Source organism: Loxodonta africana, chromosome 10 (genome assembly GCF_030014295.1).
Source record: "Loxodonta africana isolate mLoxAfr1 chromosome 10, mLoxAfr1.hap2, whole genome shotgun sequence".
Classification (NCBI taxonomy): domain Eukaryota; kingdom Metazoa; phylum Chordata; class Mammalia; order Proboscidea; family Elephantidae; genus Loxodonta; species Loxodonta africana.
In genome coordinates, this window is record NC_087351.1 from 106,066,633 (window position 1) to 106,090,298 (window position 23,666).

Genomic DNA, 23,666 nt, shown 5'->3' on the forward strand with positions numbered 1-23,666 from the left:
ATAAGATGGACCAGGCAGGTGCACTGTACCACTGTGACCGGCGGATCATTAGGGCCAATCACTCGTTCTCCACACATTTATGAGAGGCACACAGAGATGGCTGGACAGGCCCTGGTCAAGAAGCCCACTGCCCACTGCAGGGAGTTGGATGCTTCAACGGTCAAAGCAACAGATGTTCAACGGAGGGAGCACAGGCCCATGCTCCAAGCCTGTCCCGTTGCAGCCTGGGCCTCTTTCCTCCTCCAGCCACCTCCAGTCACTTGCTCCAAGGAAGAGGTGGCGGCGGCTGAGCTCCAGCTTGGCTCAGCCAGACTGGCTGGTTGCCTTGGCATGGACCTCCCTGGTGGCAGCCTGGGGGCTGAGATACTTGGCCTGCATTTCTCAAACAAGAGCAAGCAGGTGCGGTCATCCTCTACCGCAGCAAGCCTGGGATATACAGGGAGTAGCCCCAGTCTTCGGGGCGGCCAGAGTGGGCTGCACATCTGATACCTTCCTGCTGGGGACAAGGACTGGCACAGTGGGCAGAGGCCTGTAAGGGGGCCAGCACTGGTGTCAGGGCTATCACTGCCCTCTTCAGGGACCAGCCACATTGTTCAGTGTGGCTGGGATTTGGGAACTAAATTCCCGAGGGTACGGCCGTGTGGTAAGCCTGAGCAGGCAAGGTTCCGCAATGAGAAGGTGGATTTTGAAATGAGGCTGGGGTTTGAGTCCCCAGCCCAGCCTTTAACTAGCTCGGGCAAGTGCTTCTGGGCCTCTTGAGCCCCAGTTTCCTCATCTATAAAATGGGGATAATAGTTACCTCTGAGGGGCAGCCAGCACAGCCCAGGACAACGCTATGATGATGGCACCAATCTCCTGGCTGAGGGCTCTCGGCAAGCCTGGGCCTTCTGATGAGGCCGGGGGGCTACCCACTGGAGTGACGCCCTCTCCCTGAAGACAGAGGGGCACCCTTAGGGGGCTGGTCACAGAAGGTGCTTCTCTCTTTACACGTTTCAGTTTTGCACTCCACCGCCCCCATCCCGTTACAGAGCAAATATAACACTGACTATATCCTCTTCTATGAGTTGGAATCGACTCGATGGCAGTGGTATATCCTATTAGATGGTTAAAAACCAAAATATCTACCAAGACTAGTTAGCAAACAAAGGGAATATGGGACACTTTGTCCCTGAAATCACCCATCCCAGAGATGGCCTGACACAACCACGTGGTGCAAACATGCAGCCAAATCAAGAGCCAGTGGACAGGGCTTCTTGGTTTGTACAGAGCCATTGATTCTATATATAGCATATATATTCATATATATGTGTATACATATGTATACGTGTGTATACACATATACACACACATGCAAATTAAGTACAAGCCAGCTGGGGATTCTGGTAGACGTTACTCGTGACCCCAGTTAAAGCACGTGTCACAAAGCTTGGGTGTGTTAACCCTCTGAAGCTGATCACTAAAGGAAACACATGTGAGGACAAGCTTCAGAAGAGGCCCTGACTCCACACCAAACCCTGGCAGCAGCCACAGTTGGACCGGAAAGAGAAAGACTTCAGTCAGACAGTGGGAAGGAGGTGGTCCCTGCAGATGACGGAGAACTCTGAAGGGAAACACAACCATTTCTGGAAAAGGGCCCGGTGAGCTTGGTGGGTCCTACTGGCCAGAACCAGAAGAGGGCCCCAAACCAAGATGCTCTGTGTTGACAGCCAATGGCCAAAGGCCCCCTGCTCTCCTCTGAGCAGGGAGGTGGGGTGTTAGTCCACGACCATGCTGGTAGCACTGTACAGAGAAGGGGTAGAAACACACCCTTGGTCATGTAGGACAGGCCTGCCTCCCAGGGACTGACAGGAGAGCCCTCCTGTCTGGAAGCAGGGCAGATGTGTGAGGCATCATATAGCCCAAGAGGGTGGTCTAGAAGCTCCATCCAGGAATGATGGCTTTCTGCTGCTCTGCTGAAAGGGGCGGTGGTCCTTTACAACAGGCAGCACCAGCTAAAGGCCTCTGGTGTCTTGGGGAGCTGTCATGGGAAGGGAGAGGAGCTGTAGAGGGTTCCACTGGGTCAATGATTAGAGTTTCTGGGGGGACAGAAGAGAGGGCAAGTTCAAATCTCAGGGACATCAGTGCAGGTATTCAATGGTTCTCTGCGGCCAGTGACCACTTCGAATGTCTGAGTGTCAACGACAAGTTTTCCAGGTTGGAAAGACAAAAGACACGCAGCCTTCCTTGACCTGGAGCAGCTGACCTGCAGACAAAGCCATTCATTTGTTTCCCATTGGCTTGAAAACCTTAGGGTTTCCTACCAGGGTCCTTCAACCTCCTGTAAGGCCCCCTCAGCAGCCCCCTGGTGGATAAAGGAATTCTTCTTGAGGCTTTTTTCTCCTTCATTGGTAAGATTAAAAATAGAGACAGGTCCACTTTTAACACTCTCCATAGAACCCCTGGGGGACTCCAGCTGGGTCTGACGCCTACAAGTGATGCTGAGTGGCTTCAGACCCAGCCTGAATCACTATGTGGTCCCAACCCACAATACCCCCAGGATGCTAAAGTCAAAGACCTATGGCAGGACAGACTCCCCTTGGTTCTCTCAGTGAGGACAGACATCTGGCACACACTTTGGGGTTTAACGGTTGTGGAGTCGTGTCATACCATCAAAGCATCCTCAAGCAGACCTTGACCCAAGGCTCCAGGGGTCAAATATGGAGACTACAAGTGACCCTCTGAAACTACTCAAGGCCTCAGCCAAAATGGGGTCCTGCTTCTTGCCCCCGTGGCTCCCTCCATGGACCACCACCAAAGACAAGTGTCACAGGACCACAGAGAAGCTGGGAGAGAAGCCCGATGCCAACCAACTCCGGAATGAGAGTCCCAACTGGCCTCGCCCAATGCCGGCCAACTCTGGGGCCATACCTGCACACCACTACACAACATCCTTTGCTCATACTGAACCACAGCAGACTCCCAAGGTTCCAGGGACCCTGGGGAAGAAAAGGCTGAAAGCCCAGGCTTGTTTTAGTGGGTCTGTCTTTCCCTTTTGCAAGAATCCCAAAGCCAGGGATGATGAGACCTAAAGGGAAACCAATTCTACAGATAGTGTCTTGGGACAAAAAGGTCAGTATGCACCCAGGTGGCCTTTTGAAAGCAGGGTTCTCTCCTCTTGGTCATGGGGTCCACTCAAGCGGCTGGTGGGGTGGGGTGCCCATCACCATCCATTCCCTGTCCCTGACGATGGTACCTGACACACAGTTTCTTAAGTCCCCTTCAGAGATGGCTGCCAAGTCTGCCGGATAGCACTCGCCAGCCCGGGGAGGAAGGCTACTCCGGCTGTGCAGACGCAAGGAACAGGGCTGCTCATGCAGACGCCACCCCACCTGGAGCTCCAGGCCCTAGTGGAAGGCACAGGTTTTCTAAGGTCAACCCCACCCGCCTCGTTTCCAGCACCGGAAAAAGCAGTTACTGTACCCTTGCCACCCGCATGGGTGGAAAGTGCCAAGTCACCGGAAAGCAGTTACTTGATATCTGAGCCCTGGGTGCTAACATGTGACAGTGTAGAGATAACACAATGCAGGAACAACCCGATGTCAGGCTCACAGTGCACACCCACCTGTTTCCCAGGCAGATGGGGACTGAAATCTTAAGGGAAAGCTGTTTATAAAACTTTCTTTGAAGACTGAATTACATAACAAACTTGAGTGACATTCTGTAAACAAGTGCAAGCTGCAGTTTGATTTCAGTAGTTTATTTTGGAGACAAAGCAGTGCAAGAGGCTGGCCACGCTTCCCTGTTCCTGGGGCTCAGGGTGAGGCGACGACACACACTTAATCGGGGTCAACACTCTAGTCGTGTCAACACGGTTAGTAGGGCAGTTCTGATGGTTCTACCCCCCACCCCAGCCCGCCTGCCCCAAAGATGGGCGCCCCCCACTCCCAGCCAGGCCCGAAGATGCCTCTGCGAGCCCCGCTCAGCAGCCTCTCAGGCCACCCTCCCTGACCACACATAGGTCAGCCCAAAGGCCTTTGTTCCTTTTTCAAAGTGAACTCACATCTTAGACACAAAGCCACATTTGGGGGTCATATACATCTCACCCCTCGGTCCAAATCTCTAGGGCCCACTCAGTTCCACATTCAGCCCTTCTCCCAAGGAGGGGCCAATGGCTGAGCTGGATGGATCCTGGAGTTTGACTGGTCTGCTGCCACTGGGGGAGTCTAATGGGGAGATGTTTTCTCATCTCTGGGGCTGCAGCTCCCTTGCCCCTGGCTGGCTTAGTGTTGGGCTTGCAAAACCGCTGGGAATGAGTACAGGAGAGAAACAGGCTGCAGGGTGAGGGGGGACTGGCTGGTGTGAACCAAGTACTCAGCCCGAGGGCCACTGTAGCTGCGCCTGGCTGGGTGTGAGCCGTGAACCATGTGGGCAGCTCCTGCTGCTGGGAAAAGCCAAGCCCCCATGCCTGCCCGCATCCTGGTCACCTTCACGGAGAAGAAGGCTGCACCTCAAGGTCTTAGAGCATTAATCCAGCTGTTTACAGAGTTCCCTGGACTCAATCGCCATTACAGATGAGCAGACAGTGGCTCAAAGGCCCGGAATGATTTGCCCAAAGTCACATGGCACATCCTTGGTGGAGGCGAGATCAGCCCGGGGTCCTAGCCAGGCAGCCTCCTTCCTGGGTTCTGGGGAGCGGCAGCTCAGGGTTAGGAGGCCCTAAGGAGAGCCACACGAGAGACGTGGTGAGGGGCCTCCACCTGGCCTCAGGCACCTCAGGGAAGCTTGTGACCAGAACCGTTGGATACCCAGACCGCAGGGAGCCTGACGTAAAGCACAGCAGCCAACCCAAGGCCTTGGCCGCCTCCCGGGAAGACTTCTTGTCCACCCCTTTCATGAGGGCAGCTGTGGCCCCGAGGCTCCTGTGGGTCATGCTCCTTGGAAGGGATCAGCGTCACCCCAGTGGAGGGACTGGGGGCCACACTCCTGACAAAGCTGCAGAGAAGGGTATCAGGTCTGGGATGAGGAGGCTTGGAGAGAAGAGAAAGAAGGGGAAACCGTTCACTCCTTCTGTGCTGCCATTGGCAGCCTGACCAGGAGACCTCCCTCAAGGATCTTGAGGCCTGGTACACAGCAGCCACCAAGACGTACAGACATGAGTGTGCACACTTGCACACACACTCGTGCACAGACGTGCACTCACCAGCACACACGTGTACTCACACGTGCACGCACGCGTGCACACACATACACACACACACCTCTCAGCTCACATTCAGGCCTAGTGTTGAAAACACAGCATGTGTAAACTCAGTAGAGATATGTGCACGGCAGGACTGGGGGGTGGCCCTGTTCTGCGAGGCTGGGCCACGTGGCACTATCTTCCACCTTGCCCCGCCCCTCATTTAGATCATGACATCAGGAAATCAGGTTAAAAATTGAGAAGAAGAATCAGATCCCGGGGAATTCTTAGTAGTAGCGTCACTGTTGGAGCCGCATGCCCGCCAGTTCTCCGCTCCCCATGCCGCCTGTGGTCCTGGGCTCCACGGCTACTGGGAGGAGGCTTTGGTGGCCAGGGAGGCCACACAGTGCTGCTGGAAGCTGGGCGACACGGCGGCGGTGCAGCCAAGTCTCTGGTGCTGCAGCTTGGCCGTGCTGCCACCATCGGCCTCCGCCTTCCAGGGGGGGTCCTGTCCCATCATGCTGCTGCAGCAGCCGGGGCTGGCGCTGCACGTCCGCTCACCCGCGTGGCTGCCCACCTGCTCCGCCAGGAGCCTGCTGTGCCTCAGCGGGGACGTGTCCCCTGCGTCCCCTGTGGCCGCGCTCTGGGCCTGCAGGACAGTGGTGATGTGGTTCAGGAGGTCTGTGAAGAACTCGCTCACGCCCTCATAGCCTGCGGAGGGGTACGGGGGGACAACACAGGGATCATTAGCCAGGACAGCATATAGGCTGGGGGAAGAGGGGCAGGATCGGGAGAGGAGGAAGAAGGGTCAACAACTGGGCCTGGGAGCCTGCCTATGCCAGCTCACCCCATTTACAGAGGAAACCGAGCCTCAGCAGACAAGACGGACTGAAGCTGTAGAGCCTGAGCTGATGGGAAAATACCCTGGGACCCTGTCCCTCAATGGCTAACCGAACCACCTACTTGCCTACCCAGCGTGGCAAGATGCCGTCACGCAGTGGATGTGGCATGGCTGAAGCTGGCAGTGCCAAAGGCACACTCCTCATGTTCTGAACAGTGAATTCTGCCTCGACTCCATGGGACCTGGTTGGATTTCTGGCTGAGGCTCAGTTTTCCCACTTGCGAACCAACAACGCCATTTCTCAAGTTGGAGGGCTTTGGTGCGCATCACCGAGTGGGCATGGGACAGGCTAGACAGGACCCTGATTTCCTTCTCACCCCAGACACCTGCAGGTGAGGCCCTGGACCTGCCTGTGACGCTCAGAGAAACTTCCCATCACTAACGACACAAACTCTAGGTCTGGGCCTTGGCCGCACACCTGCCCCGCTGCCCTTAATAAAGCAAGACACGTTTCCAGGCCTTCAGCGGCCACAGCGAGCCTAGAGCAACCGTCTCCCACGCAGATGCAATGTCAGCAGATGGGTTCTGGGGAGCTGCTGAGCAGGTTTGGGATCTCGGGCAAACATTTTGCTGACTCTCAGAAAACGGCTTCCGGAGAGCCAGAAATCTGACTCGGGTAGGAGCCTCCCGCCTGCCTGTGCCAACTTGGGGGATGAGAACCTGGCACACAGCGCACCACCACCCGCCCACAGCTGTGACCACTGCATAGCCTCCAGAATGACACTCATGGGTGTGTGACACAAGCTGGGCAGGACTGAAGGTTGGGAAACGTGTCTCCTTTACAGAAGGGGGCTCCTGGAGGTGGCCAAGGCCCAGCCAGTGGCATCTGCTCATTTGTCCCCATGCTTACTGTTCAGCAAACAGCTGCTGTGGTCATGATGAGCCCGAGGCGGAGAGGGGAAGAAGGGGTCACCACAGCAAAAATAAAAATGGCTAACATAGCTGGCATGCATAGTGCTTCCGTGTGTCAGCCCCAGGCAAATACCCCACAGCTTTTCCTCGCTTCATCCTCACAGCCACCTCTGCCCCCACTTCACAGATGAGCAAGTCAAGACATGGAGTTAAGCAACCTATCCCTAAGAGAACCGGAGCCGTTAACAGGTGATGTGTGACTCTGAGCTGTGGCCATGAAGACGTGACCATGTCCACAGCTTGCGCTGCTGGGTGCTGGCTTCATACTGCTCACCTCACCGCATCCTTGTAGCCCTGGGGATGGGATTATCCCCATTTTACAGAGGAGGACACTGAGGTTCAGAAAAGCCCGAAGTCACAAAGCTCATATGTGGTGGAGCCAGGACTTGAGCCAGGCCCTCTGGTGCTGTCTGGGCCTTGAAATACCATGTGGTGCTGGTGCTCCCACCCTAGCTATGGGGGCTTCTTTCAGCCCTGGGTCCTGCCTGAGTGGCCAGCGCCTGGCGAGTGGGTAATGCCTGGGTCTGAGGTCCTCCGGGCTTGCAGGGCCTGGCCCCTCAGTGGGCACCAACAGGCACAGCTGCAGGGGTTTCCAGGGCAGAGAGGCATGCGGGGGAGGAGACTGAGATTGGCGTCAGGTCAACCAACTGCTCTGTCAACATCAGAGACTATGAAGCCGTTCCCGCAGCAACAGCAGCTCTGCTGTCCCCAGACAAGGCCCCAGGGCCCAGGGTGGGGTGCCTACGCTCCCGCTCCCGGGGCGGGGTGGAGGCGGATGAGCAGGAGACCAGGGACGGCCCTTTAGGTCTAGGTCTGCCCAGCACTGCCAGAGACCAAGCAGGCTGGGCCCCAAACCCACTCTCCCAGCTCTCTGGGGCCTGGGTTTCTCTGCCTCAGCACAACCCGAAAGATGGGCCCTGATGTTCCCATTGTACAGAAGTGAACACGGAGGTGCTGCCAAGTTGTCACACTGTAAAGGCAGAACCAGATCTGCGAAACAGAAAGCCTCGCGGTCAAGAGCACAGGCACCAGGGCCGACGGTCTGGGCCTGAATCCTGGCTCCACCACCCAGAAACACGTGACCTTGGACAGGTTACTCAAATTCTTTCTTCCTCGTCAGTAATGGAGACAAAGCCGCTGCCCTTCCACGCAGGGTGGAGATGAAGCTCAGGTGGCGAGAGCTCGCAGCACAGGCCTGGTGCATGGTGGGCCAGACACAGGTACAGCTATGACTGACACTTCTTCCTGGAGTCTGCAGCACCCACGCCCAGGGCTGCCTCTTCCGGGTGGCAGGGCTACCCAGGGCCCGCTTCTCTGATTGGGTCCCTGGGGTCGTCAACGCCAAGGCTGGCAAACCCAGCTGGAGAGAGGCCTGGGAGAAGCAGCAGCCCTTGGGCCTCGGCACTCCTGCCCCCACCTGGCAGCTGTCACCTGGATACAGGTCCTCCTTGCTGCCCTGGGCCTGGCCCACAGCCTCCCGGGCCCTCCCTCAGCCTGGGCTCCTTCACCAGTCTCTTGGGGTCAGCTTTGTCACCTCAGTGCCCAACCCTGCCTGGGTGGTCCTTCTCCTGACTTCCCTGGCATACCCCCTGACCACCCCGGCTCACACTGATGGCTCCTCTGCACCCCCAGGGCAGCACCCTAGTGCCTTGGCCGGTCCTACACAGCTGTGTGCTTGGCAAAGGACAGGCTCCATCAGTTCCTGCCCACCAGGCCCCACTGAGAGCTTTCCACTCTCAGAGCCCAGCTCCCATCTCCTCCCTCCTTCTAAAACTTCTACCCCAGCAGCCTCCCGATACCCCTACTTGCCCCTGGCTCAGACCCTGGGATTTGTGAAGTGACCGCTCCATCCCACACACCCGCGATTCTTATCACGCTTGCTTGTCAGAACCCCACTGTGGCTGAACCCACCTCTCCACAGGAGCTGTACCCACAACCCGAGCGGCAGGCTGACTTTACACTCCTGAACACAAACCGCAGGGGCTGCTTATGCCTGGTGGCAGCCCCCCGTTGCCCCCCCAATCTCACTTGTGGTAAAAACCAAAGTGCTGCCCTCACCAGTGGCCCCGGGTCCCCGCTGGCCCTTTTTCTGCCACTCCCTGTACCACTGCAGCCTGGGTCCTGCCCCTTCCTTGACCTCTGCTAGTTGGCTCCTTCCCTCCTGTGGGCTGGGCCTCATGGAGGGGCCCCCTTGCTCTTTGCCCACCCCACCCCCACCCCAACTAGGGCACACACTCTAGGGAGAGGGCCTTGGCAGCCGTGCACCTGGTTGCACCCAGTGTCTGGAACAGTTTGGACATGCAGTGGGGTCCTCTATAAATGCCAAAGGAACGAATGAAGGAGCCGGTGGCCTGCTCGGAGCCTCGGTTTCCTTGGCTGCGAATGGAGGGCTTCTTGGAAACACGGAGGGGACGCTTGCACTCCACGCCCAGCCTGGCGCCCAGTGCCCTGGGGCTGCATGACCTGGAGCTTATGCATGGCACCCTGTGCAAAGGTTGACCTGTCCCCGGCAAATGCATCTGAGTGAGCCCCATGGGCAAGCCCGGCCTCTCCTGTGACAGTCCAACCTCCTTGAGGGTGGTGTCACTCCCCGGGTTGTTCCCACACTACAGAGCACTCCACCAAGTAGTTTTACCTCCACAGCAGACACCTGCTGAGCTAGAGTCAAGGAAAGAATGAAGACGTACTCACACATACCTCCTACACGTACTCACACACCCACGGGGCCGGTGCGGGCTCTGTTTTGGGGCCACACGAAATCAAAGCTGGACCTGGCCCCTCAGCTGCCATGCGACCGACTATGGGCAGCTTGCCCAGCCTCAGTGTCCTCATCTGTAAAACAGGGACAACCCTCGGGCCCACCCCCAGGGCTCCGAGGATGCAGTGAGGTGGGCAGTGTGAAGCTGGCACCCAGTGAGTATCAGCTGCAGGCGTCATCCATTTCACCACCTCAGCTAGTAGTTCACATGTGCTAGAGGTGGGGAGGAAGGCACAAGGGAAGTCTGCTTTGAGGCCAAGAAGAAACAAGAACAACAGAAAAAAGGGCTTGGCAGAGGTCTCCTCTGAGGCTGGGCCACCCTGGACAAGGCACTCAACCTCTCTGTTTCCTCCTCTGCAAAATGAGGCTATCACATCATGGAACCCTACCCTGACTCCCAACCATGCAGTGTTGCCATAGAAACCAAATGATGATAACCCCCTCAACAGTGCTATATGCTCGGAAAGCCTGAGGGGACAAGATAAGGGCTGATTCCACAGCGGTGACGTGTCCAGGCCCTCCCGTCCCCAAGCCACGCATGTCCTTGTTCCTAAAGGAGACAGTTTTCCAGGAGCAGGGGTGGAAGTAAGTGTCTCTATGCTGGGACACGAAGGCCTGCGGAGCTGAGGCAGTGACAGGAGGTGCAAACCGGAGCTTCCCGCCTGAAACCCTGCGGCTGTGGAAGTGCTATGTTCACATCTCCGAAGGGGCCAGAAATGGAAATAGCACTGTTAAAACGCTATCAGTTAGATTGCTCATATTTATGAAAAAAACCAAACCAAAAAAAATGACCCTGGTCACTGGCAAGACAGACACTCAGCCAAAGAAGTGAGAAGCCACATAGCTCTGGTCGGGTGGACACACTGGGGACCCCGAGGTGGCGGATGGCTGTGCTGTCTGAGATCTAGGGCAGCTGGGGCAGGGGGTGTTCAGGGCCTGGCTGAGGTGGGCGTGAGGAGCCTGGGCCTGTCACCCGCTGGGATGTTAACATGCGCTCTGACTGAGGATGCCCCAAGAAGGCCTGGGCTCCCAGATGGTGGGCAATTGTGCAACCTAAAGGGGCTGACACACCTCTGAGCCATGTTTACTGTTCGTTTCTGCCTGCGTCAGACTTTCCAGAGACGCAGAGCTTGTTCCCAGATGCACCTGCATCCCCTGAGCTAGCAGGAAGGGGAATATGAGCAGGGAGAATAAAACCCGACAGCCCAAGGCGAGAGTCTAGTTGTACAATCAATGCAGATGTGTGCACAGACTCCTGTGAGTCTGTGTGTGCATGAGGGTACGTGTGTGGTGTGTGACAGTACATGCGTGGGGGGGGTGTGTGTGAGGTGTGTGTGGGTGCGGGGAGAGGTGTGTGTAAGTACATGTGAGGTATGTCAGTACCTATGTGGGCCATGTGTGTGAGAGGTGTGTGTGGTGTACATGTATCTGTGTGTCAGTACATATGTGGGGTGTGAGAGGTGTGTGTGGGTGTGGGGAGAGGTGCATGTAAGTACATGGGTGGTGTGTGTCAGTACATACGTGGGGTGTGTGTGTGACAGGTGTATATGGTGTATGTGTATCTGAGTACCTGTATATTATGTCAGTACAAACGTAGGGTGTGTGTGTGTGTGTGAGTACATGTTTGTGAGGTGTGTGTGGGTGTGTGTGAGTACATGTCCGTAGGGGGTTTGTGTGTGTAAGGCAGGTGTGTGTAAGGTTTGGGCGTGTGTGTGGTGTGGGTGTTGTGTGTGGAGTATATGTGTATCCGTGTGTGGTATGTGTGTGTGTACACACCCTCTATCTGGCTCTCTGTATTAGCCAACAAAACACACATATTGAGTACCTAGTGTGTACCAGGCATTCCTCCAGGTTATGGACATGAGCCATGAGCAAAAGACAAAACTTCTGCCCTGGGCTGCTTACAATGTTATCGGGAGATGTTAAAAAACAAAAACAAAAATTAAGTAAATACACCCACCAGGATGCTGTGTATGTGTGTTCCCTGTACCCAGGGGTCACATCTGTGCGTCTGCATGGAGCTCCCTACCCGCCCCGTCACTCCCTGGTGTGCTCTCACGGAGCTGAGATCTGGGGGTACAGAGCGTGACCCCCCAGTTACTCCCCAGTATGCTCCCATGGAGATGAGCTCTGGGAGTACAGAGTTTGGCTTTGTGGCAACAGGTTGAGGGGCCCAGCATGGTTCCTGGCCAGAAGAGGGCAGGGAGGAGATGCCGCACACGGGGACTGGCCTGGCTCTCAGCTCTCGGGTGGCTCACAGACCGCGGCTCAGGGCAGTGCATGGAGCACATGTCTGGGAGTTTCTGGTCCTGCCACCAACTTGCTGCATGACCTTGGACAATCCCTTCCTCTCCAGGGGCCTCAGTTTCCCCCCAAGTGAACTGTGGGGCTTATATTCTCTCCAAGGGCCTTTCAGCTCTTTAGATCTAAAAGGGCCCCAGGAGCGGGCTGAGGTTTCTGGCTAATGCTGGTGGCACAGGGCCAAGAGAGGAAGGCAGGACACATGTGTACTGGGCATGCCAGGCGCTCCCTGTGCTGGGGGTGTGGTGCTCGTTCAGCCTTGCCACACCTTGTCAAGCTCAGCGGGGCTGCCACATGGGCCGGAGCCCCGGGCAGTGAGAGACAGAGCTAGCTTGTGAACCCAAACTGAGGCCAATCCCATTTGCCTGCCCTGGCACCCAAGGACACATGTCCGTGGACTGCAGGCCCTCACCTGGGAAGGCGTTGATGTCGATGACAGCATGCTGCCCCGTCTGGTTGTTGATGATGATGTCGATCCCAAAGAGTGACACGCCCAGCGCCTGCCGCAGGGCCCGGGACAGCTCCCGGATGACCTCGTCACTCGGTCGCTCGAACACGCCCTCGATCTTGTCCAGCTGCCGACACAAACACAGAGTCAGGCCCTGGGCGTGGGAGGGAGCTGCCTTGCCACCCACAGGTCCCCTTCGAGGCGCCACACAGCCACGCCTGACCCTCAGGCCAGGAGGTGGACGAGCCTGACTGTGGCCAGGACGAGGACTGATGGCCGTTTCTCATGTCCTGCCAAGGCCCAGGCAGGCGCTAGGCACACAGATACATTGCCTCTCTTGTCCTCAAACACCCGGGAGGTGTGTTTTGGCATTTTACAGACAGAAAAGCTGAGGCTCAGAGATGGTCAGTGGCTGGCTTGGGGTCAGCCCAGAGCAAGACTTGGACCCAGGTTTTCGGCCTCTACAACCCAAATCGTCCAGGCAGGGAGGAAGGAGGTGGGAAATCTCTGTGGACCCAAAAGGACTCTGGCGCAGAAGGCATTTGAGCTGGACCTGGAAGTTGGGGGTGATTTGGGCAGGGGGAGGGCCAGAGAGAGGGGTCCCGGGTGAGTGCCCAGAGACTGCCAAGGAACAGAGGCCAGAAGCTGCAGGAAAAAGCTGTGAGTGGCAGGAGCCCAGCAATGGGCAGAGGTGGGCAGTGTAGGGTCTTCACCAGCATCATCACCCTCGCCTACCCTTGGTGCCCAGCCGCAGTTGTGAGACGAGGGGTCCATGGCCCTGGGCTTCACTGAGTGCCCGGAGTTCGGGGCTGGGCACGCCAGGCTCCCCTTCACTACAGGTAGCTGAATATGGCATTTCTAAACCAGCTCGTATCTACACAACCCACGTTTCCCCAAAGGGGCAACTCTGCGGCTCCCGCTCAACTCCTGGGGTCTGAGTTCAGCTTTCAACGGCACTTCCCTGGGGCCACTCAGGGCATCCTGGTCCACAATTCTGCCACCCTCCCCTGGACACCCCCACCCACAGCCGGGGACAAACACATTTTCACGCACCTGGAGACTGGCCCCTGGACTGGGGAGGATTCCAAAGCCCGAGGGATCTGGATTCAAATCCTGACAGGGACTTCCTAGCTTTGTGACCTCAGGGAAAATTATCTGGCCTCTCTGTGCCTCAGTTTCCTCATTTGTAAAACAGACACCCATGAGGCCTCCATCCTGGACTTGCTCTGAGAAGTGGTGAGGTGGTTGATGTGCGGAAATGGGAGGGTGCCTGGCTCAGACGAGGTGGCACACTGGAGCTCCAGGCATTGGGTCACTTCTAGGCTCAGCTAGAACAGGGCTCACACTTGGTATTCAGTGAATCCTGGGATACTAGGGGTTGTGGGCTCAGGGGCTGAAGAGGAAGTGGGGTGGCCGATCCATCAGAGATAAAGTGAATGAAGCTGGGCCAAAAAGTGAAACACAATTACCATAAAAAAAAAACTAGCCATACCGCCCAACAATTCCACTCCTGGGTACACACCCAAAAGAACAGAGAGCAGGAAAGCCAACGGAAACCTGTACACCCATGTCCACAGGAAGATGGAACAACCCAAATGGCCATCAGCAGATGAGGGGATAAACAAAACGTTGTCTAACAGAACATTATGACAGAGCATCTATTGCTCAGCCATAAAAAGGAATGAAGTGCTGATACACACCACGACACGGATGAACCACGGGAGCTGTATGCTAAGTGCCAAAGCCACATACACACATACTCTGTGACTCTACGGGGAACCTCCAGAGCAGACAATTCCACAGAGAGAGAAAGCAGACTGGTGGTTGCCAGGGGCTGGGGTAGGGAGCAATGGGGAGTGACTACCTAATGGGTACAGGGTTATATTTTGGGGTGATGAAAATGCTTTGAAACTAGAGAGGGTGATGGCTGCACAACACTGTGAATGTACTAAATGCCACTGAATTGTTCACTTTAAAATGGTTAATTTCAGGTTATGTGAATTTCACTTCAATTAAAAAACCACCACCATGAAGCAGGGTTGGATGGAGCCCTGGGTGCCAAGGACAAATGGCTCTTTCCCCAGCACAGGAAACTGAAAGGGCCAAAGGGGCACTGCCACACCCGGGCCCCTGCCAGCTCTGCAGGACATAGGGACCCTCAGGCCCACGGTCCCACTGCCATGGCTGCTAACCCCAGGGAGATGTTCTCTCCAAGGGCAGGTGCCCTGGCTGGGAGAAGTCCTCACCCTTAGCACTGCCTGGCCCCACTGTCTGCCCCTGGGCCATGGGTGCCTCTCGCCAGCAAGGGTTGGAGGGTCCACCCACTATGGCCAGCTCAGCCACTGGCGGTGGGCTTCCTGGGCCTGGCTCTGCCGCCCGGGAGTCAGAAACCCAGCATCTACCTCAGTGCTGCCTGCTGCTGGCTCCTTGCTGCGTGCTGCCCTGGGCTGTCACTCCTCCCTGCAGGGCTTCGTTTCCTCACCCGAACAAATGGGGCAATAAAAATACCTCCTCCAACCAGCTAGTGAGGATCAAAGAGGCTGCTGAAGGCTGCAGCCCAGGTCCTGGCAGCAGGGGAACCTCGTGACCTGCTGTTTATAAAATCACTTTCTCTGCCCGGCTAAGGAACCTCAGAAATCCTTCTGAAGCCATTTGATGATGTGAAACCCAATACCCACCCTGGGATAAGGTAGAGGCCTGGGAGTCCTGTCTGTGGCTCATATGCACAGGCCACAGTGAGCTTCTGGAGGGGGTGATGAGGGAGCTGAGGCTGTGCTGGCCTCGCCACCTGTCACAGCAGACACTGCCAGGCCCTGGCTGTGCCAACACCATCCTGGGTGCCTGTCATCCAGTGACTCACTGAATCTCACTATCACCTACGGAGCCAGGGGAGGACACCAAGGCTCAGAGGTGATGTGGCTTGCCCAAGGTCACCAAGGTCACATGGCTGCTAGGTCATGGGCCTGGGGTCTGACCCTGCAGTCTTGCTCATGTCCTATTATATCGGCTCTCAAAAAGCAAAAAGGTTTTTGGGGGCCTGGGGCTTGGGGCGGAAGCTGGGTCTATCCCTGTGGGCTTCCAGGCCAGAGCAGGGCTCCCAGCATGGGCCTCCCAGGAGGTGGAGGTAGGGATGACAGCCAGGCCAGGCAGGCACAGGGCGGAGCACACCTGCACGTGGGAATAGCTGTCTGGTGGCTGGCTTTTCCACTGTGGCTGCAGGCCTGCCGCATGGCTCACACTCGAACGGGCTGCGTGCTGGCCAACTGCACTTCCCTCTCTGACGTGATGTCAGCCTGGGGGATTCTGGAGTCGCAGTCGTGCTTGAAGGGGAAGGAGGAGCCGACTGCAAACCTCATGTTGGAAGGGAAGGACGCTGCAGTGTCTCTACGCTGACCCATCCTCATTTTACAGGTCAGGAAGCCGAGACCGAGAAGGTGACTTCCGGGGTATAGGTGTGTTTACTGCCCTCCCAGTGTCCCTCGGACATTAGTCAACGACCCTAGATGGCCACTAGCCCTGTGCTGCAAGTGGGAATTGACAGAGGCAGCTTCTCAGGGACTGGCAGGCCAGCCTGGATGGTGCTGAGTCCCCTCTGCCCTCTCTGAGGGTCAGGCCACACTGGCCGAGCCAGGCTCTCAGAAGCCCTGTAGGGCACAAGCTCTGCTGACCTTGGTTGGCCCAACGTTTCTGACGCTCAGAAGACCAGAAAGCCTTCCCTTGTGTGCAACACCACTTATGTCTTACAACACACACAGCCCGGCGCTGAGAGGCCCCGTTGAAAATCCAGCTGTTCCCAGAACTTCCCTGCCCTCAGAACTTGTTTCCAAACACGTCTGTTCACATCTGGAGGGACAGTAGAGTCCCCAGATCTCCACCCATATATGTGCTCTGACTAACCCGAAGCACACCTGCTTCTCAAAAGAGCCAGAAACACAGAAGTAGGAAATGGACAGGCTGCCTGGGCTCAGGGCAGGAGGGCAAGGGCAGTAGAGAGAGCCAGGGACACGCAGACCTGCTGTGGCTGTCTGTGAGGGAGGCCCAAGGACAGTGAGGCAAACACAAAGCCTCCCCAAGTATGCAGGCCTGACGTGGTCTCGACCAGCAGAGGCTCTGAGAACGGCACTCTGACTGGGCTGGGGAGGGCAGGCGTAGGGGGCCTGGGGTGATTTCTAACTGTCTGCTCTCAGCCCTCGCCAGCCAGGTGAGAAGTCCTGCAATTTCCAGAAAGTGCCAGTTTTAGAACCAGACAGCTCTGGGGTCAGGTCAAAGCTCCATCACAGGGTGAGCGGCTGTTTGACAAGCAGCTGAACTTCTGGGTGTTAGCCTTTCTTCTGGGCACTGGGGCTGTGCGCCCTGCTCTGGGTGAGATGGCCCGGGCACCTAGTAGGAAGCTTGGCGCGCATCAACACTCGCTAAGCACTGGGGTGACTCTCCAGCCACGAGGTGTGGGGGAGGTATGTCTACCAGGCTCCGACTGCTCAGCTCCTCGCACAGGTATGCACAGCAGGTTCTCAACCAATGCTCAAGGGACAAACACAGACAAGGAAAGAATGAGGAGAGCAAGATGGTGTCCCCACCCCCTTCTGTAGGACAGGAAAAGGGCAGATTAGAAAGTAGGTCTTCAAATTCCTCATGATGGTGAGGATTTCCTCACGCAGGGAGAACAGTTAGGAAATCTCCCACCAGAATATACTCAAGCGGGGTGTTCCTTCCACCAGGTCCAGGGGCAGCTAGGATGCCATTAGCAAGAAAGCAGCAAGGGTCTTTGGAACCTCTGTGGCCTCCTTCCCCTCTGCCCTGGAAAGCTTGGCCCCAGTGAGGGCAGCCCCACCCCAGGCCGCTGCAGTGGGGTAGGACATACCGCAGTCAGGACTGACGAGGACTCTGGCTTCGACACGTTGTGGCTGTTGAAGAAGATGGACTCGCGGTCTGAAACAAGCAGAGAGGAGGCACCAGTCACAACTGCTCCACCTCCCGACACCAGGGGGCAGTGCCGCCCCACTGCGGGCACGCGGCCTTGTGCCTGAGGGAGCCAGTCGGCTGCAGCTACCTCAAGGAGATGTCAACCACCAGGGACAGACATGTACCCAGTCAGGGCCTGTTCCGCTTTTCCTTCCCACATAACAATGACCCCTGCTACCCCTTTACCACTTTACAGTGCCGTACCTGGCTTCCCCAGCACCCTAAGGCCCCATTCCCAATGTGTTTTATGCAACATCACCAAAAGGGGGGTGGGTAGGAAGCGGTGCTAAGTAAGTGGGAACTGCTGTGTACTCCAATCCATAACACCTGAGGAGTCCTAGGGCAGAGAGGTCTGGTGAACGTCACTCAATCCAGCATGCCCCACCTGATCCGTATTTGCCCATGGGGCTCTCTTTCGGGGTAGCCCTCAAGGAACACGCTATGGAGAAAAGCCAGGCTGCCTCTTGGCACAGGAGCACTTAAAACACAAGGGGTTCTGTTGTTTCCCAACTATTTAGAGGAAAACAGGAAACCAGAGCATGGGCTTCAGCAGGACCCATCCAAGAAGGCAGACGAACGTTTCTGTCTGGCTTTGGAGGCCACGCAGCCCCCTGGGACGCCCTCCACCTCCTTGCCCACACTTCCTTGATCTGCATCCAACCTGGGCCCCACCACATCCCAAGCCCTCAGTCCCATGGTGGCTACCAGAGAAGGAACCCAATCCAAGAATAATGACCCAGAAAAAAACCCAGTGCCCTCGAGTCGATTCTGACTCATAGCGACCCTATAGGACGGAGTAGAACTGCCCCATAGAGATGACAGTGACTTGTAAATAGTGTACTTGAGTACCCAAGCAAGAGATGTCTTGGGGGAATAAACAAGGGTCATCTGACGGAAGAACAGTTGGACAGTTGGATGGAAACACGCTCTCGAGCACTTGGAAGCGGGGGCCAAGAATGCAAGAATCACGAAATCATGGAGCTTCAGGGCCAGGAGTTATGGCCAAGGCTTCTAGTCCATCACCTCCCCCAAGAGCTGCAGGGACGGTCCTGAGCAGTGAGCCCCCATGGCCCTGCAGCCTCTGCTTAAACCTTCAGGGTGAGTATAGTGCTCGCCCCTAGGCAAGGACAGGAGGCCCTGGCTGAGCGCCACTGTGTGCAGGGGCCAGGCCGGGGGTGCCAGCCCCCTCTGCCCACCGTCCCCACCAGCCTGAAGATTCTGCGGTCCCGCAGCAATCATGCATCAGGAAATGATTCGGGCTGAGGCCAAGCAGGCGAGCACTCGATGTACCTGGCGTCCTTCCCGCTAGCGGCGCGCACAGGCCCCTGGCCGCCCCGATGTCGCCGCTCCGACCAGAGCCGGTCCAGACGGGGGGCCCAAGAGACGATCCTGGGGAGGAGCCTGGGGAAAATAAATACCCTGCAGGGCTTGCACCAGGTCGCCCGCCCGGGCTCTACCTCTGGGGGCCAACAAGAGTGAGCCTGCGGGGGTGGCCAAGCCCCCTGGGCCAATGGCCAGAGCTGGGCTCAGAGGCTGGCATGGGCATCCTGGCCTCCTGTGGGCATGCCCACCTTCCTGTCCTGATGTTCAGCCCAGTCTGGCCCCACCAAGGTCAAGGTGCCTTCCCACCCACAAGCCCTTGGGTCCCCAGGGCCGTGGCCAGAGGAGACAGGAAGGGCTACCGAGGGCCAGGCAGAGAAAAGTCCAGGGAGGCTGGGTGCCTGAAGATGCCCACGGAAACCACCAAGGGCGCAGGGCACACGCCAGGAAGGGAAGAAGCTGACACAGAGCGGCCTAACAGATGCCCGCAGGACAGGACAGAACACACCACCGATAACTTCTCATGGTGAGAAGACCTGAAGTCTGGCCCCTTTCAAAGTGGGCTGTTTCCTCTTCCTGGCTGTGACCTGGGGAGCTGTGGCCAGGGAACCATTCGGCAGGGCAGTGCGAGATGCCTCTGCTCGGCTCCTATCCGGGAGCTGCTTCTAGCCTCTCCCTGTGCCCCAAGAGACTCTGGGAAGCTGAGGCCACAGGAAGGGTCAGAGCCCCTGGGAAAGAGCCCTGGCTAAAGCCTCTCAGCATGAACTCCTTAGGCAGCCTGAGACACCCGGAACCCAGGGGCACACACAGACCGGACAGGCCTTTGTTCACACAAGCACCCCAGCTTTCAGGGGCCCCATCCAGTCGGTGAACCTCGGACTAGTCCTGAGTCACACATAGCACGGGTGGGGAACCACCACCCCTTCCTACAGTGAAGGGCAGAGGGAGGGCAATGAGGAGTCCATGAGTGACCTTGTCCCAATTTCCCAGATGAGAAAAACAGGTTCAAAAGAAAACAGTAAACGGCCAGAGAAGCCCCACAGTATCCCAGCAATTCCACGTGCAGATGGGAGCTGTGGCCACTGTCTTCAATCTCCCTCGTCTCCTCTGCATGTCTTCACTGGGGTTTTCCTTTCTTTTTTTACGGGGGTGTGCAAACAGAGTCCTGCAGACGGTGGCCCAGGTCTGCTGCCAGTTCCTGAACATCACCTGCTCAGAGAGGCCATGCTGGCACCCTTCCCAAGGGGCTCCCGCACCCACTGGTGTCCTAGAACCCACGCTGTCCTCTCTGGGGCCTGTATCTCAGGCCACAGTTAGCTCTCTATTATTTGTCTTCTTCTTTGTAGTTTCTCGCACTAGAATGTAAGTTCATGAGGGCAGGAAGCTCAGCTCACTATCTTTATCTTGTTCCCTGTACATGGTACATGGTAGGTTCAGTCAATTCCACTGAATCTGAGACACTCCAGGTTGTTTTTGGTGTATGCCACCTAGTCAATTCCAACTCATACCGACCCTATAGGACAGAGCAGAGCTACCCTGTAGGGTTTTTTTTAGGCTGTAATCAATACGGGAGCAGACTGCTAGGTCTTTTCTTCCACGGGTTTAAACTGGTGACCTTTTGGTTAGCAGCTGAGCAATTAACCACTGCACCACCAGGGGTCAGTAAACTGCAGACCAAACCTGGTCTGCCAGCTGTTTTTGTAAATAAAGTTTTATTGGAACAAAGCCACACTCACTCATTTGTATATTGCCTACAGCTGCCTTCTCCCAACAAGAGCAGCACTGACTAGCCTGGGGGAGCTGAAAAGATGTACCATCTGGCCCTTCGCAGAAAGTTTGCTGCCCCTGCTCTACATTGTAAGCTCCCTTTATGTACCTCTAAAGGAAAAAGGCCCAAGATGGGGAGTGTAATAGAGGACCCCTGCATAAAGCTGGATGCTCAGGGGGCTGTACCCTCAAAGTAAAAGTAAATGAGAAATGAACCCACCACACAGAAAGGAAGAGCAAAGAAAGCTGCTCATCTTAACCCTGGCACTGGGTGGAGAGAGGAAAAAATCTCCCCCAAGGGCAACCGCAGGCAGAGTCTGGTGTGTGCCTGGCGACTGGTTTGAGGAAACATCAATCCTGTCTGTAAGAACATGACTGCAGGTCTAGCCAACAGCAAGTGCGAGATGAACCTGGCAGTGAGACACAAGGGCAGGGGTGGCTCAGCGGCAGAATTCTTGCCTTCCACGTGGGGGACCCGGGGTCAATTTTCAGTCAGTGTACAGCCACCATGTGTCTGTCAGGGGAGGCCTGCGTATTGTTATGATGCTAACGGGTTACAGCAGAGCTTCTAGACTGAGAGACAGAGTAAGAAGAAAGGCCTGGGGATCTAGTTCCAAAATCAGCCCATAAAAACCAGAGGATCACAACAGTCCAACCCAGAACGAGTCACGGAGATGGAACAGGATTGGGCAACACCCGGTTCTGCTGTGCATGGGTTGGCATGAGTCAGGGGCCAACCCAACGGCAACTAACCATAACAGCAGCTACCACAACAAATGTGCACCTTAGAATCAAAAGAAAATGGCAGTTTGGAATGAAGACTTGTGTCCTTGTCTCCATCCCAGGTCCAAAAACCCCATCCAAGGAGCCACCACCTCTCCGTATGGGAACTGCCACACAGATCCACAGGAACGAGGGAGCTGGGGGCTGAGGCTGGTAGAAGTCAGGCCCCCCAAAGCTCCTCTCCACGGGTCCAGCTTGCAGGGCCACTGTCCTGCTGTGCTTGTCCCATTACACGATGTCACACTACATCAGGCAGAACAGCACTCAGGCAAATGGAACAAACGCCACACCGGCTCCCTGGCCTGGAGCCCGGAGGACAGTGGACACAAAATGAGCTTTGGGGACGATGGGCAGATAAGCACCCAAACAGCTACTGAGTTTCCCCGAATGCAAGTTAACCTTTCTCCCTCACCTCTGTGTTCCACTATGTGTTTGTCATGTATTTGTTCAGTCCTGGTCTGCATTTCATGGTAAACTGGCACCCTGGGGGGGGCATGAGAGAAGACACCCACAGGAATCCTTAAAGATGCAAGATCCAGGTCCCACTCTGCCTCTGCCAACCCCAGGCCCAGAGAAACCGGCCCAGCATCTCAAAACCAGGAGGACAAAAGGGGGCGGGGGTGGAGGGGAGGATGCTTGTTGGACGGATAAGGAAAGAAATCTGGTGGTAAATTTCTTTTAGCGGTACAGTGATTTTGGTAAAAAAGAAAAAAGACTGTATAAGTTATAATTATTCTTAACACCGTTCCCATTGACTTAAAGCATGTAATTTTAAAAAATTAGGAAAAAGAAAGTTTTTTTTTTTTTTAAAAGGTCAGCCTCTTCTTTAGAAAAAAACAAACAAAAACTCTGTGGGATCACCATGAGATTCGCGATGAACAATCATGTATGGGCACGGTACAAGGTACAGAAGAAGTACATAATAACTGGTTGAATGCCGGTCCAGTAGCTTGTATTTTATAGGATGTATCAGTTAACTACTGCTGTAGAACAACATATCCCAAAACTCAATGGGTTAAAACAATGACCACTTCTTACTGCTCAAGAATCTACTGTCTCGGGGGTCTTCTGGCTGTAGCCGGACTCACGCACCCCTCTGCAGTCAGCTGCGGTGCAACTGTAGTCAGCATTTTTTATTTATTTTTTCTTTTTTTGTTCCTTTTTCTTTTTACATTTCTATTTATTGTACTTTAGATGAAGGTTTACAGAACTAGTTTCTCATTAGACAGTACACATTCTGTTTCATGACACTAACAACCCCACAACATGTCAACACTCTCCCTTCTCAACCCTGGATTCCCTATTACCAGCTTTCTTGTCCCCTCCTGCCTTCTAGTCTTTGCCCCTGGGCTGCTGTGCCCCTTTAGTCTCATTTTGTTCTACGGGCCTGTCTAATCTTTGGCTGAAGGGTTAACCTCAGGAGTGACTTCATTACTGAGCTAAAAGGCTGCCTGGGGGCCACACTCTTAGGGTTTCTCTAGTCTCTGTCAGGCCAGCAAGTCTGGTCTTCGTGAGTCAGAATTTTGTCCTACATTTTTCTCCAGCTCTGTCCTGGGCCCTCTATTGTGATCCCTGTCAGAGCAGTCAGTGGTGGTAGCCGGGCACCACCTAGTTGTACTGGACTCAGTCTGGTAGAGGCCGTGGTAGATGTGGTCCATTGGTCCTCTGGACTAATCTTACTTGTATGTTTAGTTTTTTTTATTTTTCCTTGCTCCCAAAGGGGTGAGACCAGTGGAGTACCCTAGATGGCCGCTCACAGGCTTTTACGGCCCCAGACGCTACTCACCAAAGTAGAATGTAGAACATTTTCTTTATAAACTGCGTTATAAACTACATTATGCCAACCACGCTAGACGTTCCCTGAGACCCTGGTCCCCACAGCCTTCAGCCCGGTAATTTGGTCCCTCAGGGCGTTTGGATGTATCTGTGGAGCTTCCATGACCTTGCCTTGGACAAGCTGTGCTGGCTTCCCCAGTATTGTGTATTGTCTTACCCTCCACCAAAGTTACTACTTACCTATTGCCTATTTAGTGGTTTTCCATCCCCACCCCTCCCCTCCCCATAAGCATCAAAAATTGTTTCTTTTTGTATGTAAACCTTTTCATGAGTTTTTACAGTAGTGGTCTCATACAGGTTCAGCCTCTTCTTGCCCACATCCGTTATTGTGTTACTGTTCTTAGGTGCTGCTGAGTCGTTTTCGACTTACAGTGACTCCACGTGACAGAGGAGAACTGCCCCTACAGAGTTTTCTCGGCTGTAATCTTTATTGGAGCAGATCGCCAGGTCTTTGTGCCACGGAGTCACTGGCTAGGTTCGAATGGTCAGCCTTTTGGTCAGCAGCTGAGTGCTTAACCAT

The 23,666-nt window shown here is 55.5% G+C and overlaps 1 protein-coding gene across 8 annotated transcripts in view; it reads right to left on the minus strand.

Annotated features, from left to right (window-relative positions):
- Positions 1–4,897: 4,897 nt before the first annotated feature.
- ITPK1 (inositol-tetrakisphosphate 1-kinase) overlaps positions 4,898–23,666 on the minus strand; it is a 184,082-nt gene continuing 165,313 nt past the window's right edge. For 6 of the 8 annotated variants that reach the window (XM_064292894.1, XM_003408838.4, XM_064292893.1 and 3 more), the window contains 3 exons: positions 17,340–17,407; positions 12,443–12,605; positions 4,898–5,869 (listed from right to left, as the gene is read on the minus strand). In XM_064292894.1, coding sequence (XP_064148964.1) covers positions 5,526–5,869; positions 12,443–12,605; positions 17,340–17,407 — 575 coding nt within the window. In that variant the 3' untranslated portion in view covers positions 4,898–5,525. Of the gene's footprint in view, positions 5,870–9,668; positions 9,804–9,824; positions 9,943–12,442; positions 12,606–17,339; positions 17,408–23,666 lie in introns of those variants that run through there. The other 2 variants (XR_002785354.2, XM_023546520.2) reach the window with 2 other exon arrangements.